The sequence below is a fragment of the Mirounga angustirostris genome, unplaced genomic scaffold, assembly GCF_029215605.1.
Source record: "Mirounga angustirostris isolate CCGP_5_RB_7025 unplaced genomic scaffold, mMirAng1.0.hap1 SCAF_16, whole genome shotgun sequence".
Taxonomy (NCBI): domain Eukaryota; kingdom Metazoa; phylum Chordata; class Mammalia; order Carnivora; family Phocidae; genus Mirounga; species Mirounga angustirostris.
In genome coordinates this window covers 59,609,436-59,624,394 of record NW_026991724.1, presented here as the reverse complement: position 1 = coordinate 59,624,394, position 14,959 = coordinate 59,609,436, and the positions used below count along the sequence as shown (strand labels likewise).

Sequence of the window (14,959 nt, the reverse complement as noted above, 5' to 3'; positions counted from 1 at the left end):
CAGGGAAAGGATAAACCCTATAAAGTCACAGAGAGGTGAGGACCCTTGAGAACATGAGTGAGGTCCTGCGTGGTAGCCTCTCAGAGGGATGGATGTCTGAACCAGGCCTAGATGATGAGCTGGCTACCCCTGGATCCACTGAGGGTCAAGGCTTCAGGGCTGTTATAGGGAGGTGAGGCCCTAGAGGCAGATGATCAAGGCACACAGCCAGGACAGGGATCTGGGGTCAGCCCCACTGCCGGGCTGACATGGGAGGAGCTGATCACTCCCTTTGCTGCTGTGTGGACAGAGGATAGGATGATGGGTGTGGGGAGTGCATGGAGCTGGGCCTGACATTAAACTTTTGATTGCGGAGGCATCCATTTCAAAGACCTCCATCTGGAATAAACATATTTGCAGCTGTATGACAAAGCTACTAGCGAAAAACCAGATAAGGAATTGGGCTGCCCCCACTCATGGAGGTCCCTCATTCAGAAAGCCGTGGGTGGTCCAGATAACTGACAGTTTGGGTGACTCACTTCTCCCTACTCACATCCTAATTCCCACTCTTCTGCTTTAAATTAGCCAGTATAGTCTTTAGACTATACCTCTGAGACCCTAGACAGCCTCCCCCCAATAAAGGCAGGGCCCCAGGTGCAGGCTCTCTCTCCCAGTGCTCTCCCTCTTGTGCCTGAGAGCATCAATATCAATAAATAGGCTGTAATGGGCATGACACTCCTCTGCATCCAGGTGTACCGCTGGGCCAGAGGGAGGGATACACCATGGACTAAGATGGGGAGAGACTTGTTATGTTCAGTTATTTTTCCAGACACCAGCCATCAGGGACTTCAAGTGGAAATATTGGGTCTGTCTTCACCCTGCACTTGCACCACGGTGACTGGAGAGGGCCACCCACAGGAAAGAGGAGAGCCAGGCTCCTGCTGGATTCCATCTGGGCTTCAGGCACCCCACCCACAGCCCTGCCCCAGCCAGCCCCTAGGCTCCCTTCCCTCAGTGCACATCTCTTCCTGCTCCTTCCCATTCTACACCCACTGCCAGGAGCTTCCTTTCCCAAGGAATAAAGCCCAGTCTTGAGACAGCAGCATGCAGATGCCTCCTGCCTGTGTCCCTGACTTCCAGGCATTCACATGCAGGTAGAGATGCCTTATCAGGCCCAGCCACCTGCTACTCCAACTACCTCCCTGTCCATAGGACCACAGCCTGGCTCCATGCAAAATATGTACGCAACCCCCTTGTTGAAAAATGATAGGGAACCTCAAGATGGTGACAGCAAAGCATTAACACCAGCCTGGGCCTCCTAAGCTTGAGGCCCTGGGTGCTGTATGGTTCCACCTAGGGCCAGACACAAAAGCTTTCTGGCCCCTTGGTTCCTGGAACAGTGAGTTCCAAGGGCCACTTTATCTGCCTTGCACGTCTTCATGATTCCCCAGGAACCTGGGAACAAGACTCCATGACGCCAATCAGTGCCTTCCAACTTGGACTATGCTCTTCTTGCCTCTGCAAAATGCAGTATGCAAAACTTTCCCGAGCATGTTAGCCTGCTTCCTGCGGGCAGTGTGGAGACCTGGGAACCCTGTTTTCTGTAGATTTCAAGGCTTTTCTGAACCTAGGGTCTGAAGACACCCTGATCACAGCACCTGTGCCAGGCCCTGAGGGTTGACTTCCTCCAGATGTGACAGGGTTTGCACTTTTGTTGACATTACTAGGAAAGAGGGAGCCCCATTCCTTGGGACTGGGGCTTGGGAGGATGGCAATTCTACACAGGGTCACAGGGGCAAGAAAGCAGGAGGACAAAGCCCCTGCAGGAGAAAGGGGAGCCGAGGGAGAGAGGTGGTGTTAGATTCACCTGCAGACCTTGCAGCTACCTGAGACCCCTCTGTCTGCTGAGCTCTTTGCAACACCCATTCTGTGACAACTGTGGACCTAGGCGTCAGTCTCCATTACCAGCTGTTGGGCTTTTGGGACGGGTCTGCGCCCCGTGGACTGGATGCAGGGGAGGACTGGTAGCCTCCAGGACTCCTCGACAGGACCTGGGGTAGGGGGTGGGGGGACATGGTTCACAGCACCTCGTGTGGGCTGAGAGGCCCGGGGTCCTTCTGAGGGAGAGCAGACAAATGCAAAGCCACAGGCCAGATGGACACATGGTAAAATGGAGAAATCCTCAACTACCCGCTGAGCGAGAGAAGTGAGGCAGACAGAGGCGTGCAGCACAATGACATTTATGTAAAACAAAGAAAAACACACGTGTGTGTACGACAATGTGCACTGGTGGACATTGCAGGCAGGGGGTTTGCTCGGATGGCCTGGGGCGCCGCTGTCGGGGGAGGGAACGGGACAGGAGCGGGTGGGGGGTGGGTGGGAGCAGTGCGGGTGGATGCGACACTCTGAGTCCGAAAGGAAAAAGAAGCGCGATCCTTGGGCACCGGGCCATGGAGACATTGGCCAGAACCCAAACCCGGCACCTGCTCCCCCCGGCAGCCACTCGCTCTTAGGGATGAGGCCCGTCCCCTCACCTTCCTGCTGCGACATCTGTGTGAGGTCCTCCACCAGGGTAGCGGCCTCCCTGCAGGTTCGGGGGCCCTGCGACTGCACCCAGGTCCTCATCTTGCTGGGCAGCGCACCCAGGAACTGCTCCAGCACCAGCAGCTCCAGCATCTGCTCCTTGGAGTGCGCCTCGGGCCGCAGCCACTGGCGACACAGCATCCAGAGCTGACCCAGTGCACGGTGTGGCCCGCCTGCCACGCGGTACTGGAACTGTCGGAAACGCAGGCGCCAGGCCTCAGTATCCCCGGGGCTGGCCGGCTGAGGAGCCCCGTCCTGCTCCCCCAAGGCGGGGGTCTGGGGATTCCTGGGGGAGGCGAGGGCTTTGGCCAATGGGAGCATCTCTCCGGCCTCAGGGGGCAAGCAGGCTGGATCCCAGGACAGTCCCAGCAGCTCCAGACAAACCCAGGTGGCAGCAGGCGGATGCAGTCAGCAGCCAGGGGCCTGCAGAGAGGGGCAGGCGCAAAGTGGCCACATCAGATGGTGGCCACCACCTTGCTCAGGACTCCCCTCACTCCCCCCTCCTTGCCCTGACCTCTAGTTCCCAAGGAACTGACCTGAGCCCTCCCCATCTCATTCTGACCTAATCTCCTTCCATATGACCCTCATGGGTTACATCGTGTTGAAGACAAGGCACTGGTCACCCCAGGACCTTTGTACCTGCTGTTCCCACCCACACTACTCTCTGATGTTCTTCCCAGCCCAGCTGTCACCACAGCAGGATGTCACCATGCGCTGGCTCAGGCCATCACCCTTTTCTCATCTTCGTTGTGCTGTCTTCACGACTCTTACCTCATTGTGAACGTATCTCATTTCCTTAACTTAGCATACATCTGCCTCCTTCACTCATTTAGTCATTCAACACATGGTTTACTGAGCATCTAGGGGAACTGGATTCCTGCCCTGGGAGTAGCCAGCACTGCCCCTCAGAACTTCCTGTGGGGTTGGAAATGGTCTCCATCTGTGCTATCCAGCATGGTAGGCACCAGCTACTATGTGGCTCCTGAGCACTTGAAATAAGGAACTGGACTTTAAATTCCCTTTAAATGGAAACAGCCAGATATGCTATGTAATAGCACAACAGGGGCCTCCTGCCCTGCCTCTGCTGTCTTTCTTGCCTTTTTTAAGTTAAGGCTGAGGGAGGAGGCGATAAGGAGGACAAGGGGGGGGGGGAAGAGACTTTAAAAACAGAGAGAAAGTGGGAAGGGCAGTGAAAAAATAGCATTTTGTGCATTTTCCAAGCTTCCCATAGTGAACATATAACTGAAGAAAACAAGGTTGTAAAAATAAAAATGAGATTTTTTTTTTTTTTAAACACTTGTCCTGTGTGCTGATCCAGTGGCGAAAGTACAAACTGGCACGACCTTTCTGGAAAGGACTATGGCAGCTTGTATATCAAGACCATTCTGGAAGTTCGCATGCTGTGGGATTTATCTGAAATTGGGACAAAGATTTAGGCACCAAGAATCACAACAAAAGTGCCCAACAGTCAAGCCTGGTGAGATCAACTACCCTCCCATCACATGGAGAATTTATGACTGCAAAATGCACGGTAACAGAACATGCTCAAGGGAAGCAGACGCGACATACAGATGATATGAGGTACAGGGGAAAGTGGGATGTAAAATGATATATGAGCGTCCCAGAAAGGGCCGCTGGGAAAGGCCCAAGGGCGGCCAGCCAAATGCTATGTTCTTCATACTTCCCTTAATCTCCCCCAAATGGTATGTTGATGTTTGACCTTCATCATGAAGAAAAAAAAAAAAGAACAAAAACATTTAGGAAGGATTTTTAATGACATGGGAAATGCTTATGACAAGTGAAAAGTGGAGGGGCATTCCGTGTGACTGTTTCCTTCTTGATCCTCTGGAGAGCTTTTCATGTGCACGTGTGTGGGTTTTACAATCAGGAGGGGAGGTGTACAGACGCAGGGAGGGCGACTCACGAGGGCCGTGCCCTGCCCGCAGTCCTCGAGCCTGCTTCTTGCCGCCCGCAGCCTGACTGCGCGTTTACAAGCTCCGTCACCCCTGCTGAGACCACAGGCAAAAATACTCTTACGCTGTAGTAACACTTCCATACGTGTACTTTTGAAAACGGAAAAGGGCCCGTCTCGCAGCTTCACAGGCTCAAGCAGTCCTTGTGCTCCGGGATCTCAGACCTTACCCTTCTCTCCGGTGAGCAGGGAAGTGCGCCCCAGGCAGATTCTCCGCGGTGAAGAACCGCAGCCCCTCAGCACCCTCCAGGGTCCCGGGATGAAGTCTACGCAGGGAGAAGCGGAGTTGATGGGGGACCTCGAGGGGGTAAAGGGGGCCCGTGTGGGGGGATGATGTCCTCACGTGGGGACCTGGAACAAATGGGAGACCCAGGCTGCCGCGGGGGCCTGAAGGTGCCGGGATCTTACGCCGACGGGGGCGGGGGGGCGTGAGGTCTACACGGGAGTACCGTGGTCTTGGGTCTTGGAGCTCCACTCTGGGCGTAACCCGGATGGATGCCAGGGGGTCTCTGAGGGTCACTTGCAGGGCTCAAAGCCACGTGGACAGGCCAGGCTTACCTGCGCTGGGCACCGAGATCTGCCGCGGACACACGGCCAGGTTCTGGGCTGCTGGCCGGTGGGGGGAGGGAGGGCCTGGCCTGGGCCGAGAGGGGTCTGCAGCGCACAGACGGGGGTGGAGGGGCCTTCTGCCCCGGCTGATGGGGAGGGGAGATGCCACCCGGGCCGGGGCTGGGCGGAACGGCGCGCCCCGGCCCCCTGCCCACCTCCACCTCGGCCCCCGCGCGAGGCCCGCGAGGCTCGCCCGTCCCCCTCATCCCCGGGGGCCTCGCGGCCCCGCGACGGCTTCCCTGGCCCGGCTCGGCCCCGCCGCCGGCCTCGGGCTGCGCCTCCCCCCGCGCTTCCTCTAACGCGATCCCGGCCAGCGCCCGCCGACTCCGACGCCCTCGGCCCGCCCCGCGGCCCCTTCCCGCGGCCGGCCAGTCCGGCGGGCGCACGGACGGCCGCGGGACAGGCGGCGGGACGGCCGGACGGGCCGCGGCGGACTCACCGCGCGCGGGCTCCGCTCCGGCCAGGGCCGCTCCGTCATGGCGGCGCCTCGGCTGGAGAGCGAGCCGGGCCGCCGCCGCGCGGACTACAACTCCCAGAACCCCGCGCGCCGCGGGCGGCCGCCATTGGCCCGTAGAGGCGCGCAGAGTCGTCCCCCGCGGGGGACGGAGTAGAAACGCACCGGGCCGCGCGGGCCGATGGGAAGCCGCCCGGAACGGGCATCTGGGCCCTCGCGGTGCCCCCGGAGTTACCCAGGACGGATCCGGGCGCCATGGCGACGGGGCGCGCCGCGTCCGAGTGAGGTGAGGGCGGCGGCGGCGGGAGGACGGGCGGGGCTGCCTGAGCGAGGCGGTTGGGCCCCCTCACCGCAGCATCCCGGCCGGACGGAAGCCAGAAAGTGCGTTTAATCAACGCGGTGGTTTGTTGGCTTCACTGTAGGAGTGTCTCACGTTTCGTGTGTTAAGGTGCTTTTAAAATATGTCTGTTTTAGGGCGCCTGGGTGGCCCAGTCGGTTGGGCGACTGCCTTCGGCTCAGGTCATGATCCTGGGTCCCTGGATCGAGTCCCGCATCGGGCTCCCTGCTCGGCGGGGAGTCTGCTTCTCCCTCTGGCCCTCCCCCCTCTCATGTGCTCTCTCTTTCTCTCATTCTCTCTGTCTCAAATAAATAAATAAAATCTTAAAAAAAAATTAAATCATCGGGCGCCTGGGTGGCTCAGTCGGTTGGGCGACTGCCTTCGGCTCAGGTCATGATCCTGGAGTCCCGGGATCGAGTCCCGCATCGGGCTCCCTGCTCAGCAGGGAGTCTGCTTCTCCCTCTGACCCTCCCCCGTCTCATGCTCTATCTCATTCTCTCTCTCAAATAAATAAATAAATAAATAAAAAGAATGTTGCAACCAGGGCGCCTGGGTGGCTCAGTCGGTTAAGCGACTGCCTTCAGCTCAGGTCATGATCCTGGAGTCCCGGGATCGAGTCCCGCGTCGGGCTCCCTGCTCGGCGGGGGGTCTGCTTCTCCCTCTGACCCTCCCCCCTCTCATGTGCTCTCTGTCTCTCTCATTCTCTCTGTCTCAGATAAATAAATAAAATCTTTTAAAAAATAATAATAAATAATAAAATATGTCTGTTTTAGTAGAATATGTGCCAGTATAGGATTGCCAGATTTCGCAAATAAGTAATATAAGAGGCACAGTTGGACTCGAATGTCAGATAACAACGATGTTTTTTAGTATTAGTGTTTCACATTTAGTGTATTTTTCAAAACCTGGAAAATATGTAGTGGTATATGTAATTTTCGGTGTAGCTATGTCCCACAGTAGGTTGCCAGATTTGGTAAATAAAAATGCAGGATGCCCACCTGAATTTAAATTCCAGGTAAACAATAAATACTTTTTTAGTATAAGTGTGTCCCATATTTATTATATTTTAAAATCTTTTTACTGATACTACATTTAGTATAACTGATTTTTGATATATGTATGTGTCAGAATAGGATTGCCAAATTTAGCAAATAAAAATATAGGACAAGTCCTAGTTAAATTTGAATTTCAGATGAATAATTTTGTAGTATAAATATGTCCCAATAGTATATTTTGGATATACCTAAATAATAATACTAAATACTATGTTAATTACGAACAGTGTATCTTATTATTATTTGTTCTAATGGTATATTTGGGACATATATATTTTTTAAGAGTTTATTTATTTGACAGAGAGAAACACAGTGAGAGAGGGAACACAACCAGGGGCAGGGGGAGTGGGAGAGGGAGAAGCAGGCTCCCGCTGAGCAGGAAGCCCGACCCGGGGCTCCATCCCAGGACCCTGGGATCATGACCTGAGCCGAAGGCAGACGCTTAACAACTGAGCCACCCAGGCGCCCCTATTTGGGACATATTTAAACCAAATTCTAATACCAAATACTCTTCTAAATACTAATGCTATATTTTAGTATAAGCACATTCCAGTAGTATTTTTGGAATATACTTATACTAAAAAGTTATTATTTATCTGAAATTCAGATTGGGGGCAAGGTAATGATTCAAGGGGGTTTCACAGCTCTGGGACTGGGCTCAGGGTGGCTGTAGCTGCCCAGTGCTGAGATGCAGTAGCAGGAGGATGTGAGTGGGATTGGGGACCTAACAAAGGAGATGGGAACCCCACCTCCAGGAGCTTTGGACTGAATGCCGTTTCCGCTGGACAGCAGTGCCTACCAGGTGCTGTTTAGGTGCAGAGTGAGGGGAGCACATCAGTGAGCAGGACTGATGTGGCTTTGACCTTGGAGGGCCCACAGTTTATGCCCCCGTAAACAAGTAAGGCAGATGCTTGCTGGAAGTATGAGTGCCTTAGAAAAGATAAAACTAGGCATGGAAATATAAAGTCTCAGGAGTGACAAGAGGGGCTACTTAGCTGTGTGGTCAGGGCTGGGCATCTGTCTCATCTCCTGCTGGACGCTGGTCCCTGGAATGTTGTATTCAAGCAGGTGCTTGCTGTGTGCAGAAGCCACAGATGGGACAATAAAATCCAAGTGCTGAGGGCTCATCATTCTCCTTCTTGCAAGTTATGCACTTATAGTGACATGAGTTCCCTGGCTCATTTTCTTGGTAGCTGAAATTGGCCTGAACCTTTGGACTTATTTATGCATTTATAACTCTGCAACGCACCTCAGGAAATTGCCCTTGAGAGAACATTCACTTAGTTTGTTTCTAGAGCCAGAGTGAAAGGCATCATCATCACTAGGCAGCTTGAATGCTAGATACACTGGGAGGCAGTCTGGTACCAGACACAGGTTTCCAAACATTTTGTAAGCAGCAGAAACTTTTGTCCCAAATGACACTGAGGTAGATCACTGCATAAGTTAGCTAGAAGCTGTACTGTTGTGATTGCCAGGGGTTGGAAGGAGGAGGACTGCAGAGTGCACCAACAGGCATGGGGTTTCTTTTTAGGGTAATAAAAATGTTCTGGAATTAGTGGTGATAGTTGCAAACCCTGTGAATATGCTAAAAAGCCCTGAACTACACACTTTAAATGGTTGAGTTTTATGCTGTGTGAATTATACATCAATAAATATCATTAAAAAGAAGCAGAACTGTTTGGGTTGTGGGAAGATCTGGTGTGGCCATATCACACTCAAAAATCAACTCCAGATGAATCCGGGACTTGAAGCCAAACACAAAATATGAAAACTTTTTGTGGGGAATATTTGAAGATATTTGAGTTTTGGAAAACATTTGGCATCTTCTAGTTCAGTTGACCATCTGCACACCCTGGGACCTAGCGTCTCCCGACTTCGGGATGCTCAGGCACCACTGTCAGAAAAGCCAAACACTCATTGGAGAAGGAGGGGTGCGTTGTGCTCTGTTCACATAGTGCGATATTCTACACCAGGGAAAAAACGTCGTCTACAACAGAAGCCAGAACACTTGTTCTGCAAAGGGCCAAATGGTGAATATTTTTGGTTCTGTTGGCCATGTGGTCTCTATCACAGCTACTCAGCTGTGCTGTTGTAGCTCGAAAGCAGTCATAAGCAATGCTCAGAAAGACAGGGTCGGCTGTGTGCCAGTAAAACTTTTTTTTTTCTTTATGTAGGATTGACCTCATGACCCTGGGATTGAGAGTTGCATGCTCTACTGACTGAGCCAGCCAGCCAGGCACCCCTCCAATAAAACATTATTTATCAAAGTAGGCAGTATTGTGCCTTCAGGATGTAGTTCACGGACCCTGAATTACAACATGGATGAGTCTTTGCCTTGTCCAGAACATCCTTGCCCCAGATGGCAGATGGGGCCTCCGCTCTGACATCAGCTCCTCAGAGAGGCTTCCCTGACCACGTCAGCTGAAGCAGCCCCGAGAGCTCTCTCAAGTCCCCTCTGCTTAGTTCTTCCTGGCACCTTTTACTTTTTAGATTATTTTTGTGTTGACTTGTTTTATTGACTTTTCTCTGTGCTGTGGGGCCTGACTTGGACCTACCCCCACTCCTCCAAGGAAGTCTCTTGTGGAGGAGACCAGATCAAGGGCAAGTAAGAGTTGTATGGAGGGCCCAGAATACATGGGGAAACTGAACTCCTGGTGGGCTTTCCAGGTCACTCTCAGCTTTTGCCTTTAGGAGTTGATGGAGAAGGCGGCGTGTTAGCTTTCTGACTTGGGTCAGAAAGCGAGAGGTGCATAAGCTTGAAGCAAGTTAACCCTTTAGACCAGGTGGAGGGCCATTACCAGGTGACCACGTCCCAGACTCTGCTAAGTAGGGTGACTGCCACCCCGCCACTGGCCCAGGACTGAGGCTGTCCATGGAATGTGACGGAACTTGGGTGGGTCAGTCCCCAAGCTCTGTCCTCGCTCATGTAAACCCGAGAAGCAGCCTGTGCCTGAGCCCCCACTCCACGCCTCCCTCGTTCTCACTCCTTCCCTCCCTGCCCAGGTCAGTTACTCACCCCTGCCAGCCTTGGCGACAAGACCCAGTTCCTGTCCTTCCTTCAGACCCTGGCCAGTCCTCATGTGCTCCCACGGCCCAGCTAGTGGTCCACTTTGGGTGGCCCTGAGTGAACATCTTGGCCCAAGATGAGGATTGTGGGAAGCCTGGCATCTCTCTGGCCAGCTGGGGCTAAGCCAGGCCAGCATCTGTGCTGAGCCCTCTCCATGTCACTCCCAGTGAACACTAGAGAAGATGGAAGCCATCCTCTAGGAGACAGAGGACCAAACACCCACTAACATAGTAGGCCTCCTGAGCGACTTACTCTGGGACCATGAAAGGCTTGCTAGGCCCAGCAAATTGGGGCAGGTCGGGGTCAGCCTCACCGCCCCCCCCCCCCCCCCCAGGCCCTGGCTGATGTAGGAAAGATGTTAAGGTTCGAAGCTGATGGCCAAGAAAGAAATCTTGAGGGGCGCCTGGGTGGCTCAGTTGGTTGAGCGACTGCCTTCGGCTCAGGTCATGATCCTGGAGTCCCGGGATCGAGTCCCACATCGGGCTCCCTGCTCGGCAGGGAGTCTGCTTCTCCCTCTAACCCTCCTCCCTCTCATGCTCTCTGTCTCTCACTCTCTCTCTCGCAAATAAATTTAAAAAAAAAAATCTTAAAAAAAAAAAAAAGAATTCTTGAGACGTCTTTGGTGCAAAAAGGTGGTTTTATTAAAGCACGGGGACAGGACCCGTGGGCAGAAAGAGCCGTACTGGGGTCGTGAGGAGTGGCTGATTATATACTTTGAAGTTGAAAGGGGGTTAGGGATAGTGTGAGTCTCTAAGGAATTTGGAAGCAAGATTTCCAGGATCTTGAGGGGGCTAGCTATTGTTGGGAAAGGGTCATTTATTACCGTCTAATAAAACCTGAGTCATGAGACCCTTCAGATGTATATCAGTGGGCCATATGCTTGGGGGATGATTGCCAATGTGTATCTTGCGGGGTAGAGGTAAAGGAAGTTTCCAAAGGAAATTTTGTACGTTAAAGTAGACTTATGGGGTCCTGGGTAGGGCGGGTTGGGGGTGGTCAGGCTAGGATTGTCTTTGCCCTTAGCAAAGTATTAACTTCGAGGCAGTTGAGTCCCTAGAGGAATGTCACTCTGCCTGTTTCAAGGACTTGTCAATGGGCTATAGATAGTAAGGAAATTTAATAATTTTCCTTCTGCCTTTGTTTCCCACATCATTGGCCACCCCTAGTGATTCCCGGACCCTGCAGGGCTTGCTGGAGCTGGTGGCCCGGGGCAGAGCCAGGGCTGGTCTGAGTCAGGCACCGCACACCCCACACCTTGCCAGACCGGGTGACCCCGGGAGTATCCAGAACCTCACCAGGCTTTCTGGGCCGGGTGGTCTGGGCCAGGTCCAGGGCAGGTCTGGGTCAGGACCCAGAGACCCTGATCCTGCAGGCCTAGGTCAGCCCCCACATCTCCCGGGCCCTGCAGGAATTGCTGGGCTGAGTGGCTGGGGCAGGTCAGGGTCAGGCACCATGGCCCAGCACATGCCGGCCTCGGTCACCCGCAGATCGTGCAGGACCAGGTGGGCTCAGTACACTAACTTCTCGGGTTTACATGAGCCAGGACAGGCTGGGGACTGGTCCAGGTGAGGCCCCATACACTAACACGGTGCCAGCCCTCACCACCCCAGTGTCTTCTGGGACCTGCAGGGCTGGCTGGGCCTGGAAAGTGGGGGTAGTTCCAAGTTAGGCCCCACAGCACAGCATCCTGGCCCTCTAGCTTCTCCTGGACCCTGCAGGGCTTGCTGGAGCTTATGGACCGAGGTCATTCTGGGTCAGGCCCCACAAACCCAGTATCACGCCCACCCTGGTCCTCCGACATCTCCTGGAACCTTCAGCACTGGCTGGGTCTGGAGGCTCGGGGCTGGTCTGGATAAGGACCCAAATGGCCCACACCTGCAGGCCCTAGCCAGCCTGGCGTCTCCCGGAATCTGCGGGGCTTGCAGGGCCCGATGGCCTCAGCGCAGGTCCAGGTCAGGCCCCGCGCACCGTACCCCATGCTGGCCCTAGCCATGCCCAAGTTCTCGGGGCGCCTCCCAGATCCTGCAGGGCTTGCCAGGCCTGGTGGTCTGGAGCAGATCCTGTCAGCTGCAATCACTGCGCCTCCTGCTGGCCCTGCAGGGTCCTCCTTCCACAGCACAGCAGCCAGGCCACGGTGTCCCTGAGTTCTCTGCTCACCTGCACCCCATCTGTACCCCGGCCATCTGTTCTTGGAGTGGTCTGGGAGGCCACCTTAGGGCACATGTGGCCCTGCAGGAGCCAGGGCCAGTGGGGAACAGCAGGGTGGCGGGCTAGTGGGGTTCTTCTCCAGAAACGGGAGTCTGAGGGGCCAGGAGCACCCCTTCTAGGAAGTGAGTACTGGGGACATGGCCCATGCCCTGCAGGGCACAGGGATGGGTTGCGGCACTTACAGCTGTGGCAGGTGACAGAGTCCATTGTGGACGATTTAGGGAAGGGCTGGGAGCAGGCCGCTCACTCTGCCCAAGCCTGGAAGGCAGGACAGAGACGGGGCTCTTCAGAGAGGATGGGCAAGAGTAGCCACATGGCTAGGGCAGAGGCGGCGTGGGAGACGCAGGATCGCAAGCCGGCGGAGGCCGGTCTGAGTACATCCAGAGCGGTTTGGACTCTACTGGGGGGTAATGAGGAGGCTGAGGAAGGGAGTGAATGGCCCCAGTTCCTGGCATCAGCTGCACTATGACTTCTGTGGGTCCTTTCCTCCTTTTTTTAAAAAAAATTATTTATTTTTAAAATTTTTATTTATTTTTTTGAGAAAGAGAGAGAATGCGAGCATGAGCAGGGCGAGGGGCAAAGGGAGAGGGAGAAGCAGACTCCCCGCTGAGCAGGGAGCCCGATGCGGGGCTCGATCCCGGGACCCTGGGATCATGACCTGAGCCGAAGGCAGACGCTTAACTGACTGAGCCACCCAGGCGCCCCCCTCCCCATGACTCTTGCCCGGAGGTGGGAGGTGGGCTCAGGGAGTCAGACGATCCCTTTGCGAGTCCTGAGTAGACCCACTGGCTGTCCGAGGGGAGGTTGTGGAGGGGGAGGTGAGCACCTGCGTTCTTTATGTGGGTGTCTCAGACAGACTGATGCACCACTGGCCACGGGGTCACCAGGCCTGCCACCATCAGACCCACCGGAGGGCTTCTTTCATTTGCTGAATCTGTGGGTGCCTCTCCAGTGTGACTTCACTGTAACTAAGGTGTTTTTCTGGTAAAAGGAGCCTTGTCTTCTTGTGCGTGGGAAGTACACTGGGACTGCCTCCCTGGACTGCTTCTGGACACGGACCAGTCACTGACAAACACCCTCTGGCTCACCCATCCTCTGCTTGCAGCACGACTTCCAGGATGTAGCCAGATCCCCCGACAGGGAGCCCCCCACTGCTGTTTTGAGTGCAGCCCCTGAGCCAACAGACAGTTTGCAGACCAAAGAGGCAGGGGAGGAATTGCAGAGGCTGAATTCAGAGAGGCCAGCAATGCACCTCCAGCCTCCAGATTCCTGACCTGCAGCCTTCTGTGGAACTATTGGGCTATTAAGGATGGACAGATGCGTGTCTCCTGTGTGTGGTCCATTGAATCCTCACCTAGCAAACACCTGGTGCTGGGTGAGGATGGGTGCCTGGGCCCCAGATGGAGAAACAGAGTGTGGCCTGCCCCCCAAATCCTGTGGTACTCCTCCTCGTTCTTGTCCCTCCCAGGACTGCCATCTGGACTTCAGTCGATGTTGATGGGTTTTGTCTATTTTTTTAACTCCTATAAGTGGAATCGCACAGAATGTTCTTTTTTGTCTTACGTTTCCCTACACGTGACATTTATGAGATTCATCCTGACAGTTGTGTGTGGTTGTGGCTCTCTGGGTCTCACGCCTGGTGGGATCCCATGTGCGGACAGATCACGACTTCTGTTCGGGGGCAATAACGAGCAGTGCTGCTGTGACTGTCGCTGTCCTTGTCCCTTGGGGACAAGCAAGTGCATTTCTGTCAGGCGTGGCATCGTCAGAACTTAAATGTTCTTAGAAAAAAAGAAAAGAGTGCGCCTGGGTGGCTCAGTCGGTTAAGCGACTGCCTTCGGCTCAGGTCATGATCCTGGAGTCCCGGGATCGAGTCCCGCATCGGGCTCCCTGCTCGGCAGGGAGTCTGCTTAAAAAAAAAAAAAAAAAAAAAAAACAAAGATAGAGACCTTGGGCGCGTGGGTGGCTCAGTTGGTTAAGCAACTGCCTTCGGCTCAGGTCATGATCCCGGGGTCCTGGGATGGAGTCCCGCATTGGGCTCCCTGCTCGGCAGGGAGTCTGCTTCTCCCTCTGACCCTCCCCCCTCTCATGCTCTCTCTCTCTTAAATAAATAAAATCATGGGGCGCCTGGGTGGCTCAGTCGGTTAAGTGACTGCCTGCGGCTCAGGTCATGATCCTGGAGTCCCAGGATCGAGTCCCGCATCGGGCTCCCTTCTCAGCGAGGAGCCTGCTTCTCCCTCTGACCCTCCCCCCTCTCATGTACTCTCTCTCATTCTCTCTCTCTCAAATAAATAAATAAATCTTAAAAAAAAAGAAAAGAAAAAATATGTAAGGGATGAATGTGTTAATTAACTCGATAGGAGGAACGCTTTCACAGGTGTACAAGTGTATCAAATCATCACGATGTACACTTCAAATATCTTACAATTTGACTTGTCAATTATACTTCAGTAAAGTTAAAAGAAAGAAGAATAAGCGAATGAATCAATAAATGGAATACGTGGAATGCTCCCTCCGTGTAGCTGGCTTCTCTTTGGCCTTGCTGGCCAGGCGTTTGCCTGATGCCTTGACGAGGCCAAGTTCCTCACCGTCAGCATGCTGCTTTTCTGCAGCATCTGGAAGGCCTTCTTGTCCGTGTACCGCAGCACCCGAGGAAGGCCACTGTGGCTGTGGAGATCTTCTCCATCCTGGCCCC

General features: G+C 54.1%; 1 protein-coding gene and 1 long non-coding RNA gene across 9 annotated transcripts in view; one reads left to right on the top strand and one right to left on the bottom strand.

Annotated features, from left to right (window-relative positions):
- Positions 1-1,096: 1,096 nt before the first annotated feature.
- ZSCAN1 (zinc finger and SCAN domain containing 1) lies at positions 1,097-5,736 on the bottom strand. 7 transcript variants are annotated; one of them, XM_054511193.2, is made up of 3 exons: positions 5,583-5,736; positions 4,705-4,885; positions 1,097-2,985 (listed from the first exon to the last, which is right to left on the bottom strand). In XM_054511193.2, the coding sequence occupies exon 3, from the start codon at positions 2,881-2,883 to the stop codon at positions 1,924-1,926; it is 960 nt and encodes a 319-aa protein (XP_054367168.2). In that variant the 5' UTR covers positions 2,884-2,985; positions 4,705-4,885; positions 5,583-5,736; the 3' UTR covers positions 1,097-1,923. The 7 variants fall into 7 exon arrangements, 4 of the variants coding, with proteins under 4 accessions (XP_054367168.2, XP_064436358.1, XP_064436356.1 ...); XM_064580288.1 differs by having other exon boundaries at positions 4,705-4,800; XM_064580286.1 differs by having other exon boundaries at positions 5,093-5,639.
- A 35-nt stretch (positions 5,737-5,771) lies between these two features.
- The window catches only part of LOC123856220 (uncharacterized), a 31,179-nt gene continuing 21,991 nt past the window's right edge, over positions 5,772-14,959 (top strand). For both annotated transcript variants that reach the window (XR_010407969.1, XR_006793645.3), the window contains exon 1: positions 5,772-5,883. This is a non-coding gene — a long non-coding RNA (uncharacterized LOC123856220). The remainder of the gene's footprint in view (positions 5,884-14,959) is intronic.

Bases quoted from the DNA above. Each gene is read 5' to 3' on its own strand.
- ZSCAN1 (XM_054511193.2), bottom strand. From the start codon at position 2,883: ATGCTCCCATTGGCCAAAGCCCTCGCCTCCCCCAGGAATCCCCAGACC.